The sequence below is a fragment of the Triturus cristatus genome, chromosome 7, assembly GCF_964204655.1.
Source record: "Triturus cristatus chromosome 7, aTriCri1.1, whole genome shotgun sequence".
Lineage (NCBI taxonomy): Eukaryota > Metazoa > Chordata > Amphibia > Caudata > Salamandridae > Triturus > Triturus cristatus.
The window spans coordinates 1,480,539,888-1,480,553,766 of NC_140590.1; the positions used below are offsets into that span (position 1 = coordinate 1,480,539,888).

At 42.6% G+C, this 13,879-nt stretch overlaps 1 protein-coding gene across 1 annotated transcript in view; it reads right to left on the reverse strand.

The window, feature by feature from the left end:
• LOC146812217 (protein-glutamine gamma-glutamyltransferase E-like) overlaps positions 1-13,879 on the reverse strand; it is an 89,809-nt gene that overhangs the window by 40,467 nt on the left and 35,463 nt on the right. Inside the window, exons 4-6 of the mRNA XM_085619246.1 lie at positions 12,602-12,714; positions 10,700-10,828; positions 7,257-7,431 (exon numbers count right to left, since the gene is read on the reverse strand). Of these exons, the coding sequence (XP_085475372.1) occupies positions 7,257-7,431; positions 10,700-10,828; positions 12,602-12,714 (417 nt within the window). The remainder of the gene's footprint in view (positions 1-7,256; positions 7,432-10,699; positions 10,829-12,601; positions 12,715-13,879) is intronic.

Genomic DNA, 13,879 nt, shown 5'->3' on the forward strand with positions numbered 1-13,879 from the left:
GCTATGTGCGCTGTGGAATTCCATCCACCACCTGGGAATAAAATGTTGACAAGGGGTTTGTGGTCAGTTCTCAAGATGAATTTGCTGCCCCAGACATAATTCCGATAATGCTCTATCGCCTAAACAAATGCCAACAGTTCTTTTTCTATCACAGCATATCTGCGTTCTGTCTCAGTCAAGGTGCGGGAGGCGAAACACACATTCAACTCCTCTCTTCCACACTTTTGTGACAGAACACCTCCAATTCCATAGAAACTTGCATCCACCGTAATGACACATTCCTTGTTCATAGAGAAAGGTTTAAGAGTGGGAGCTTCAAGAATGTCTTTTTTTGATAGATTCAAAAGCATGTTGTTCTTCTTCCCATTCAAAAGTAGTTCTATGCCTTAATAATTTTCTCAAAGGCTCCATTTTAGAAGCGAAATTGCTAACAAACTTACTATAGTATTCGAACAAGCCTGCGAAAGACAACAATTGATCCTTGTTGGTGGGGGCAGTTGCATTGACAACTCCATCTACATTGGATTTTTTTGGGAACTACACCATTATCTGTCAACGTGTGTCCCAAGTATTCTACAGTGCTTTTGAACATTTTACATTTACTAGCTTCAAGGGTCAAACCACCTTTCCTCAATCTTTCACATACCTCCACTAAATGCTTCAAATATTCCTCCTCATTTTTGCAAAAGAACAATAGATCATCTTGAAAGCACCTTACAAACTTGTCTGCATCTCTAAAGATGTAGAACATGACTCTTTGGAAAACTGAGGCTGCAGATGCTAATCCAAACGGCATCCTTGTCTATTGATATAACCCCTGCGGGGTGATAAATGCCGTTAGCATCTTGGATTCCTCAGTCAAAGTGATTTGGTGACATGCTGATCTCAAATCTAAAGTTGAAAACACTTTTGCACCTTCTAGCATTGATACCACTTCATTATTGTTTGGGAGAGGGTGATAATCCACCACAATTCCAGGGTTCAACGCTCTAAGGTCCACACAGACTCTCACTTTTTTGTCAGGCTTTCGAACTAGAACAATGGGAGAAACCCATTCTGCTGAATCAATAGGTTCAATGATGCCTTCATTGACCAACTCATCAAGCATATTTTTCAACTCTTCTCTGACATTTATCGGTACACCCCTCAGTCTTTGTTTGACAGGCATGATGTCATTTTTAAGTTTAATTTTGTGTGAATAGTCTTTTAGTTTGCCTAATTTGTCAGAAAATACATCCTTACATTTTTCCTTCATAAAAGTTCTTTTTCTTCAATAGAAATGACAGCAATATTATCAACATCTGCATTTTCATTCAACATCACAGGCTCTACTGAATGGGGATTGAGGATGATGCCCAATTTCCATTGGTCCCTCCATCCTAGAACATTTACACCCTTAACAGTCACATAAAGTGAAATAGATGTCACTCTGAATTTGAATTGCAAGTTAGTGTCAAAATAACCTTTCGTGTCAATATTGGACCCATCGTAACTCTCTGCTATGATGTCAGATGGATAAATCTTCCAAAAATCCAACACATCACTTAGTTTTTCCATAAAATATTTTAGGAAACAATTGTCCATGGCGAACCAGAATCTGCCATGAGTTCTAAATGCACACCTAACACTTCAACCATACACAAAGGAGGTTTCTTAATCATTTTGTACTCAGGATCATTGACGTTAGAAATACTTATTTTCTTCATTACCCACACAGCATTCGTACATATGTACTCTATCACATGTCTCTGCCATGCAAGATACCTCACCGCCTGTTTGAACTATATTTCTTCTTTGATCCTTACACACAGAGGAAAAGTGACCTATTCTCCCACCTTTCCTACACTGTTTGTTTATCGCAGGACATCCTCCATAGGATGCCATGTGTGTTTTGCTGCCACACCTATAGCATGCACCAGATCTTTCATTTCTATGGAATCTTTTAAACCCCCCATAATTATTGGGACCAAATGTGTTCAATCCAGAAACCGAAGCTTCACTGTGCTGGACTTCGTCGTTTAATGGCACACACACCTCTTCACTTTGTTCAGTCTTATTGTTCACATTCCTCTCTGTATGCATCTATTTTTCAGACTGTTCTAAAGCTTTGGCTGTAAATATTGCTTCAGAAAGTTTCGGATCTCCCAACACCCATAGTTGTTCTTGCAATGTTTTAGTTTTAACTTGAACAATTATCTGATCCCTAATAATATCCTCGCACATGTTCCCAAAATTGCATTGTAAGCTCAAGGATCTTACTGCAGTTAAGATTCATCAAAAGATTCATTTTCGTTTTGGTCCCTATTATAAAACTTGTATGTATTAAGAGCAATGTTGGCGACAGGTTTAAATCTTTGTTCCATTTTTTGTAAGGCTTCTTTATACACATTGGCATCAACCTCACCCTGCGCAGAAAGTATTTGGGGCAAAGCCCTAAAAACAACCGTTGGCCTTCAGAGCCCAAACAGTGTAACAATATGCTCTTTTTCCTTTCTGCCCCCATGCGCTCCCCATCAATTGCTTTCATGTAGTTTAAAGATTCTTCCTTCCACCGTGTCCATGGAATTGGGGTATCTCCTTTGCTTTGAAGAAATTTATCAGGTGGATTAAATTGCATGTTTAAATATAAACAGACTATACAAATCAAGTTAATGAAAGTACTTGCTTTCCTTGTCTTTGTATTTAGTAATGCTCAAGACAAAAATGTACTACCAAACACAACTTTTTTAAACGTACTTGCACCCCAATGAAAGTACTTGCTTTTCTTGTCTTTCTAGTTTTCAATGCTCCAGACAAATCTGCACTGCAAACACAATTTCCTAAAATGTACTTGCATCCCAAAGAAAACACTTACTTGAGTGTGAATAAAATGCTGAACCTGATAGGGAATTACACTTAAGTGCTTAAATTCCACTTTTATCTTCAGCGTGTTACTGCAATATCGATAACCTTTTCACAGCGTTCAGTTCCGTGAAGTCTGTTGCTGTGGTGACTTGTACACAATGTGATCCAAAATGGCCTCCACATAACATGTCGTGTCACCGCGCAACATGCGTGACGTACATTGGTTCTCAAACCAAACAAGTGGAACACTGTGGTGAGAGCAGATCTGGAATCCTGCGTCCGACTTGCTCCCACTTTCGGTGCTTCCCTAGCAAATGGAACAGCATGGTGAGGGCACATCTGGAATCCTGCGTCAGGCTTGACCCCGCGGGTCGGGTGCCTTGCTCAGCAACAGGTATTTACATTTGAACGTCCTTAATGTTCACTCGTCGCTGATGGCCGTGCAGCCAAAATTTTAAAATTAAGAAAGTTTTTGCAGCAAACTCACACGAAACTAGGTTTTCATGGGATGGCTTCATGCATGTGTACAATTCTTTCCTTGTAGTCCATCACTGGAGAAAGCGTGAAATAAGTCCAACCTGGGTTCAGGAACACACAGCTCCTGTGCTACTTAAAATATGTTGACAGGGGTGTTCCTTTCCTCAGCTCGTTGCCACTTGGAATAATAAAAAGCAGTCCAGGTGGTATTTTCAAGTATTTATTCCAACGATGGAGCACAGCAATAGCACACGACTGGCCAGCAATGAGGAGCAGTGCAACTGACCCATTGGACTGGCAACAGCCACAGGGTTCCAGGTGGAATTGGAACACATATTATAAAATGCACAAAGCAGTGAGGTAAATATACAAGGGAAAGGGAAAAATGACATGCATTGAAAATGCAATATAAAATAACCAATGCAACACCGCTACAACGGGACATGCTGCTTGGGCCTACAAGCAAAGAGAAACTCAACAAAGAAAATAATGCTTACAAGAGTAAATAACACGTGCTGTGTAACAACCGAAGTAAAAGGGAGAGTTGCCAAGGGAGGTTACAAATGATGACAATGCGGTAATAAGGAGGGACTAACAAGCCTATTTACCAATCAGAAGCCACCATTTACGAAGGACAATGACACAAGCCAATGACAAATATGGGCGGAGAGTGGGCGGGGCTTTATTCTATACTCCAGTACAGCAAGTCTCGCAGAGCAGCGCTTTCGCGCTGACTCTAAGCTCGACCTAATAAAAATCACAGATTTAGCATCAAATGTAGTGATACCTATCGAGTTTTGAAAATGGAGCAAGATATATGTTTGCCAAGTTTGAGTTGTTAATGCAGCAAAAATAGTATAAGATCAGTTTGTTCATTTTGTGATGGTAAAAAACATCGCTTTGAAGCTAGTACCATTCTCTCCCTTTCCTATTTCAAAAATGTCAAAAATGAATCTAACCTGTTTTTTTTTCCACCAGTGTGAATGTTATGTAATATGTCTCAAATTATACAAAGACACGTTCCATGCCTGTGTAGTAATACCAAAATAATTAGAACCTTTGCATTATCAAAGATGTTCCAGCAGATACTCATGCAACAAAAGCTCTAGGTAGGTATCAATGAAAAGAGTCAGGGATGAAATAAACACAGCATGCAAACGCATATGATTTGAAATATGATATTAAGCTGTCACCTGTTTTGCAGTTCAACATTTAATTTCTTTCTATTTTCATGAACGAGAAATCTTTGATTTTTCAAGAACATTATGCTTTATGAACTGAGATAGTATTCTGTATTTACTGAATACTGAATAGATCATACAGATGATACATTTATGACAACAATTTGTGCAGTTTGTCATTGCACGTCCACTTGACCAGGTGGAGTCCGATTAGAATATACTGCTCCCTATTCAACCCATCTCATGCTTTTGAGTACATTAGTAATATCTGTAGGAAAGTGCTCCATGTTGTATGGTCACCCCCCACTTCTTGATCCAAATGCTGATGGTTATGAGCCAAAACAACTACTGACAGCAGGCTTGCCATTGCACACTGCAGGAGCAGAGCAAACTGATCAGACTCAACTATGCCCTCGCCATGTGTGGCACAGTCACCTACACTGCCTTTAATATATGTAAGGCACCCCTAATGTAGGCCTCCTCAGCACAGGAGGCAGGGTGCATGCATTATATTAAAAGTGTGGACATATAAGTACAAGCCTATATGTCTCTATAGTGGCAAACCCCGTTGGGAACTACTGTATGTGTTAGCAGTCCAAAGGATAACATGGGCTGCCAAACTGGCACTCTTGAAAGTGTCAGCTCCATTATGGTACCACTAAAATATGTTGTGTTTGGTATCAAACAATGTGTCTTCTCACCCCATACATGATTCTCATGTCCTGGGTGACATGGCATGCATCCAGTTGGCACCTTAGAGGTTGCCCACCTGTTTGCCCCAGCTTCACTGTGCTCTAGCTGACCAGCCCACGCTTTCCTGCACATGCTGCTGCCAAGACAGTATTGTGACCTCCTGTCAGGCAGTGCCATCACTGCCTGAAGTCAGAAGCAAAGGCTGGGTAGGAAGGCGGTCACACCTCCCTCGTGCCCAGGCTAGTAAATTGGCATATAAGAATGGTGAGCTTCAAAGGCTGCACCACATCAGATATGCATTTGGGCTGTCCCACTGAGAAGGAAACCGCCCTCACCTTGCCCCGGCAAGCTTGCACATGGGTAAGGTTGGAAGTTAGCTATGCAGGCGGTGTACACTCCCAGGAAGGCTGGCCAGACCTCTGGTTTGGGCAACCTGGTCTATACACCTAAAATTGAAAGCTGCCATCTTTAGGAGGGCAGAAATAGTGGGTTCTGTGTAGAAAGGGTGACCTACACCACCATGGGGTCACCTCAGAAGTGGACTAGCTGTAGGGACTAGCTGCCCATTGACTTCTGGCTCCCACACCCCTAACTCCCCTCAATCTTAGACACCAAAGCTTCAGACCTGAGCATCTTACTTCAAAGAAGGACTAAGAGGAGACCTATTTCTCTGACAACAGGACTTTGCCCACTGCACACCGCAAACGAGGGATACTTTGACCCTGAGGCAACAGACTTGGAAATGAGTGAACAGCCCTTGCCCTTGACCAAAACTGAACACTCCTGAAGAGAGGGAGCCTTGTGGAAGCCAGAAGCTCCCTCAGACTCCCCTGGACAAGTGGCACTAGTCCCTGCAAACTGCAGGTAAAAACACTCACTGGATCCAAAGAATCGCTGGCCATTGGGCCCTCTGAGCGGTTAAGTACAGGTGGTCCAGTCAATTATGAGAGTTGTAGTCTCACCTGCCTCGAAATTTCAGGCTGCTACATTACTCCCCTGGACCCAGTGAAGTTCTATAGGCTTTCTGCTGTGTTTTCTGCTGTGCTTACTGCTACCACGGCTTGTTGGTCACCAATTCAGAAACCTGACCCCCACACGTTATGCTGCAGCTACAGAGAACACTGTGCAACCATTGTCTGACATTAGCAGCTATTTACCTGTTGGGTTTTTGCATTTTGTTTCTTTCAGTGCAGTGTAAGCGGTAAAAAAAGCACCGTTCAACACCAAGGAAAGCCAGAACAACTCTGCACCCTGTATGTAAAATTGATATGACTGTTGTGGCCTGGTCCTGAGGCCCTCATGACCGTATCCCCTATAAGGGTTCCAAGTAACTAGACCTGCAAGTGACAGATTTTTGCTAGTGGATTTTGCCATTAACAGCAATGTTATTTTGCATATGTATTTTACAGCACTGATTTACAATTGCTTCAAAATCTATAACTCCAGTTATATGTATGCTAGTCCGTTCATTTTGATGTTTAAATTAAATAAAAATAAGGTATATTTTTATAAATTGGTGTCCGGTTTTTCTTGAGTCATGTCAATTATGGGAAACATATGAGGACTCCTCAGCGCAACTGACGGCGCCCTAACTCCTTGTGGTTCAAACTAAATCGCTCAATCGTTATTCACGCAATCATTGTAAATTATTTTGTGCTGAACCACACAGTTTCTTGTATATATTTTCACTATTTAGTCACCGTGCACCTTTCGCCGTTTTCACTTTGTCACTTGCGTCGCCACTTATATGTGTCATGAGCACATTTTTGCACCAAGTCCAATTCGGGCAGCCTATGCATTCTATGCCTACAGTGCTGTTACACCTGTACCATTTTTAAACCTTGAGCCTAAATATATAATGCCCTGTGCACATTTGAAAAACTTGTAGTGAGTCTCCCTCTTTCCTTCCTTGTAATGTATTTTACATACTGGTTGAACTGACTCCCCTAATGATGCCAGTTGAGATATTGTTGTTTCTTTTCATACGGTGGTTCTAATCATAGTCACGCACCCTTCAAATAAGAATGATACCACGCTCCAAAGTTATTGCTTAATATGTACCTGTGTTCAGCACTCCAGCGAAGACCCAGCATTGAGCGTATTTTACAGGTCCAGACTGATCCCACTGGCGGAGGATGGCAGTGCTTGTGTTCCACTTGGTGGGCACAACCCCATCTGCGTAGCTTCCACTCCATCTCCCCACCAGGACTCCATTGTCCTGGTCATTAACATTGATCTGTGAAGAAAGAAGCAACATGTTTTTCAGATAAGAGCACGGTGTCTCATTTCACTGTCGTATATTAACATAACTGGACCTCCATATAAAGGTTTTTATGTCGAAATATCAAGGTCACTAATAGCGATATACAAAAAATTGACGGCAGAGTATTGCAATTCAAAGTAGCATCATAGTACTAATGCCTTGCTACGTATAGATTTACTGTGCATACCTCTACATCTATGTACCTTGAAGACATATACAAATCATTAAAGTATATCAAAAAAAGCCAAGATGCACCACACATTAGTGAAAAGCAGTCAGATGAAACAGTATATGTGGTTCAGATCCAATTAAAAAGACAGATAAATATTCCTTAATTTGATCTTTTTATTCCAAGTTCATTAGGCAGTGGACATTACAGTGCAACACAGCCTTCATGAAAGTATGTATATTTAAAAATAGTAAATCTATCTGTAAATCTATACTCCCACCTTGAAGATATAGGGATACTCTATATTCTGAAGTCAATAGTTTTGTAAGTCGATGCGAAAAACTTGATATTCTGGTAGTCAACTGATGGAAAAGTGGTCTAGCCAAGCAAGGCTCCAGCCTGTCTCAGGCTGAATTCTTGGCTCTGGCCAGTCACGTGTTCCATGGGACAGATAAGCTGGTAACAGAGCCGGTCCAAGCATCTCAGACACTGTCTATCTCACTTTCTAAAGGTAAAACATCTGTAACTATAAAGCACAGCCGCAGGCAGAATAAGGATGTCAAAAATTAAGTGTTAGTGGCAGATGCAGTGAAGCCTTGCTGTAACACTTGTGTTATCCTTAAAACCCTTTCCCCCTTTGTCCTTCTTAACCATTAGCTACCATGCTGGCTGTAGAAAGAAGTAGTCTGAAGTGTTTTCAAACCTGTTCCATTATTATACTCAAAGAAGAGGAGTATTGGTTGCAGTCGTACTGCTTCCATCTCACAGACATGTTCTACCAATCCCCAGTTCACTACCTCTTCTCTGAACTTTCTCTTTGCCATGCAGGTGATATTACGTATCCTTGAGATTCACTTCCGGATCTAAAATGGACACTCTTCTACCTCCAGAAAGAACTGAGATACACAGATGGCACATCTATTATCATTTGGACCTGTGTTCTAGTGTTACAACTGGTGCAAATTGAATCGGCACTAGTTTTTAGCACTGGTCCCTATTATCACATTCTCACATATTGTGCTCTCTCTGATATTTGCATGGACCCTTACCACAGGTCCTACCTCATGCTGCTTCACTACGGATAATAACACTTCCAAAGGGCACCAATAACTCTTACATAGATTATTGACAGTTTTTCTCTGATCTTAACATCAGGTCCAAAACACAGAGAGCACCCTGTGCAATTGTAACTTACAAAGAGGAATTCTTTCTCCCATTGTTGCAGTATCCCCGCATTTGTAGGTCTCACCTAAGGTAAGATCATACACTGTTTCCTACTGGACCTATGGTTACCTTACATGGGGCTTAGAGGCCACCCAATTGCTTACAATTGGTTGGTTTCATTGTCACTCTCATTTGCTTGCTCCTTATTCAGAAGGTTCCATAGGCTTGGCTCTTATTCGTATGTTTGACCCTCCCCTAGAGCAACAATGCATTACTTGTGTCCTTCCACTGTTCACTTTTTCAGGCACTACGTTTTTTCTTTTTATTTAAGCACTCAATGAGAGTGTTTGTGTTTTTCAGTTATCTCCCTCTTGTACTTCTTCCCCTCCATTTTCCTCGCCAGCCCCATCCATTCTCTGTGTGCTTGTCTCATCCCTGCTAACACTGTTTTGTTTGTATGCTTGCCGCAGCACCTTCCGCCCATCCATTTTTGTCCATGTGCTTGCCTCCATCCCCTCCTGGCAACCCTCTGTTGGCCATCTGCTTGACCCCAGCACCTCCAGATCACCCTCCATCTGTTTGCCTCAACCCCTCTGCCCACCCTCTGTCACCTGTCTGCTTACACCCAGCCTCTCTTGTGACCCTCTGTTGTCCATCTGTTTGCCCCAGTCCTTCATGACACCCTTTGCTGTCCTTATGTTTGCCTCCAGTCCCTACTGACTACCCTACATAGTCCATCTGCTTGCTCCATGTAGTTGCCCGTCCCTCCACATTGTCCATGTACTTTTCCCAGTCCCTCCTAATATGACCCTCTACTGTCCATCTGCTTATCCCCAGACACTCCCTTCCACCCTCTGCTGTCCTTCTGTTTGACTCCAGCTCCACCTGAATGATGTCTGTTGTTTATCTTCTTGACCCCAGCCCCTCTCGCCCACCCTCTGTTCATGCAGTTGCTCCGACTCCTCTTCATTGTCCATGTGCTTGCTCCAATCACCTCCAGACAACCATCCTTTGTCCGTGTACTTGCCCCCAGCCCTCCCACCCACCTTCTCTTGTCAATCTGCTTACCCGAACCCCTCCCAGCAACCCTAAAATGTTCAGCAGCTTCCCAGATGCCCTTTCCACTGGCCCTCCATTTTCCATGTGGCTGCCCCAGACCTCCCTAGCTCACTCTCTGTTGTCCATGTGGTTGCTCCCAGTCCCTTTTACACACCCTCCATTTTCTGTCTGCTTGTCCCCAGCCCCTCCCACCCATCTTCCGTTGTCCTCTCCTGCCCTTTGGTGTCCTTCTCTCTCCCCCCTTCCACCCTTCCTCCCTCCATCTGTATTGCCTCGGTAGAGCAATGGCCATGTCATAGCATTGTTTTTATTAACTTTTGTTACTCTACACATCAGTGATACTGTTGAACCGCATGGCTACAAAATATTGCCAAATCCTATTGCTCTTGCACGCGAGACCTATTAGCTTTGCCAATGCTTCTTTTTATCAGGCAACAAATCCTCTAAGTCATATCAGGAAAACTTTGTCCTTGGACTCATCCCTGCAATTGTAGTATTAAATGTGAGAATCAGTGCAGAAAAAACAATATCTGCATGTTACTATCTGAACATTAGGGTATAAACTACTAAGTCCCTCCAACAAAGTAGGGATCTGATGAACCTAATACCCCCAGCATTGGTAATATCAGGTGTAGTATTCCCATTCCAACATTCCAGGCTACTTTACATGAGGCCATAACACAGGAGAACCTTTCAACAACTCAGCCACATCCAAAGCATTGACAAACTAGTCAGCAATATAATCCATCAGTACCACACCCTGAGAAGATCAAACCTTACTGCATTGGCCCCTCGGATTGCATACATCTTGTCAGGCTGTACTGTATAAATAAACCTCTTATTCCTTACCATTGCGCTGAGCACCCTTCCTATGTATTTTGGGTCGTTCCTCTTGGAAACATGTTCTGCCGCATTTTCTCTGTAATCTGGGCTTTTATCGAGAATTTTGAAGCAGATTTCCAGAATATTTATGTCAAACTGCAAAAATAAGGCAAAGCCTGTGAGAATTAGGTTATTCCTAGAATGTACATGTTAATATCACTCTATTTACCAGCATTATGTTGTTGGCATGTGGGATAGGGCAATGGAGTGTATCTCAACAGTGATACCCTCCTCCTTAATCGCCTCACTACCTTCCATTTAACAAACAAATGGCTATGATTACACTCACTGCAAAACAACGACAATGTAATCCAATTCAAATGTCCCCAAGGTATGTCTCACAATAGCTGACAGCTGATTTGTGTTCCCAGTCCAGCCCTGATTCCAATTCAGGAGAGAAGTATCCCCAGGTGTCCTTCACTGTACAGGGCTTCATTCCCTACAAGCTGATTTAGGCCCACACGCCGCTCAAATTAGTGAATCTGGGTTCTTCCTCTCAAGTGTTAATGAAAGAACCTTTTGCACCTGTAGCCCTATTATACATTGTGCCCTGCTAGTGAAAAGAGTGTGTGTGCCTGCCTTGTGTAGCTCTGAGGTACAATGGTATTACAGAAGGGGCAGCAGACGCTTGTGGGGCCCCTTCAGCAATACTGATAGCACAGGTACTCATGTAGCACCAGCGCTTTCATGAGAGGTTGTTCACTTATTTGCACAGGGTCGTGGCCTTATGCAAATGCGGGAATCTCCTTGCCTCTGTGCGTGAGCTGTATTACAGTCATATACAGGCCCTTAGGAGGCACACTCCCAGTGTACCACAAGAGGTGGCGCAATGGACCACCCATGAATCCCCCTGCAGGCAAGGGCAGTCACGCACTGCACTTACCTGCACCGGATCTCTCTTTCCTCTTCAAAGTGCAGATTGGGTCCACCTGCACTGTGAAGGATGGAGTGGCTGATTAAAGCAGCCAGCTCCATATTTCACTGAATGCCGGAATTTACAGCTGCCCTGAGGCAGTGTATTCATAATAACAGGACGTGCCTTCCCTGTTTGCATCCAGCACACCTGTTTAAAGCTGCGCCGTGGCGCAAACAGTTAAAATGCACACTGTCAGTAAAACAGGCCCCGGTCTTTTGTTCTCAAATTTGTATGTTGCATCAGTATTTACATTTCACAAACTGAATTGTTGAGTAGGGTAGTGGGGTTCTGGACTCCATATGCCTTCCCAGAGAATGGAATATCAGTGTCCCTAACATTTTGCTTTAGATCACCACAGCACTGAGCATGAGGCAATGAGTCAACCAACTGTAATATCCTTAAATTGCTAATGTGAAATATCCTTGAGATGTTAACAGTGAAAAGCTGCTTTAATGAAGTTCACATTACTGTCATGTTGATTATGCTTGAAAGTGCACCATTGTGATAGAACCTGGTGCACTGATGACTGTTCTGTTAATGGTCAGTTGTACCTGACATCTCCTGCTGGATGGATGGGATCACTCTACTAGAATAAACTTATTCTTGCTTTCACCTTTTGGAGTCTCCTCATCAACCATAACATGAATTTTACACCCACTTCAGCAATTGCTCTGTGAGTGAGGGCAATTTGCCTGAACCCCTGAGCGAGACGGCAGAAAAATGAGTGCCCCTCACTGCCAGGGCGGGTGTGCCTTGCTTTCTGGGCCTTTTCTTTACTTTTTGTTTTGCCTTTTTGCATATTGCATATATACAAAAAAAGAAACCTTGCACTGTTGCAAAGGTCAGACCTATTAGCTTTGCTAATGTTTGTTTGAAGTTATTATGCAGTCTTATCTTAGGAAGCCAGCAGAAAACGTAATGTAAGACCCTTTGGATGGTAATTTTCACTTTACCTGTCCATAGTCCCAAGGTCTAGAAGAGCCATCAATATGCCAAAAGATAACTCCATTTTCATTCAGAACATACTCCTTCCTCTCAGCATCATTTGCCATGTAGACATCGTCCCCTAACGAAAGGAAAAAAAAAAACATTTACAGTTATTGCAGTGATTTCAAGAACCTTTCTAATATCCACCACACACGTCGTGGTTTTCCTTAAGCACAAACTCACTTTTCCACTTTTTTTAAGACCTTAGAATAGCTTCATTTGCATCCATGGTTGCCCTAACCCTGGGACCAAAGGAATTATGCTGCTCTACCCTGTTTTCCACATAATTAGGGATCCAACATCCTTGACACACAGAAGACCCTCTACTGCATTATATTATGTGTAACTGTTATCAAAAAGCAATATTGCTTAGAAAGCGAAAAATTGATGTACAGAACAGTGGCAGCGCAGTTGCAATTGTTATTTTTACCCCTTTTTGTTAATGATTGCTCCATTCAGGTGTTAAACTGATAATGTACACTCTTTGCCCAGTTACTCTTTTGTAATGTCTTTTATAATACAAAATATTGAATACTGCCCCAGAATGTATCGCATTGTGCCACACAATTTGCCTCCTTCTGTCACATAATTAAGGGAACTCCGCATCATTATTTTGTTTGTGATTTCCTTATAACTCCAGGGGCCCTACAAGTCACCAGTCTCAGGCCACGCTAAATAAGTGTAACTTCTGATGGCCAGACAGAATGTACTTGGCTACAGCAGCGAACTGATCCCAAAACTCAAGGGATGTGTGATCTGTATGACTGTAGTGATAAAAGGACCCACCCAAGGATGGTTCAAAGATCTGTAAAGCTTTATAAAATGCAACGGCGAGAGCCATACTAGAAACCTAAATCAGCCTTGGCAGATATGTTCAACCCAGCCCCACACTGACGGGGTTTATGACTAATATGGGGTTGAGGAGGGTATTATGTTTGGGTCATGGCAACTGTTAGGACTGTCTTCCTTATGGTGGTATTCACCTAAACCGTTGCCTGCTTGCCTCCTCTTTTAGCTGATTCTCTTTAGTGGCCTTAGGACTCTGAGCACTTTACCACTGCTGACCTGTGCTAATGTGCATGTGTTTCTCCCCTAAACATAGTAACATTGGTGTATACACAATTGACATGTTCTAGTTTACCTGTAAGTAAGTACCTTGAAAGTAATATACCAAACATGCAGGGCCTGTAACTTAAATGCTACTAGTGGGCCTGCAGCACTGATTAGACCACCCACACATATAG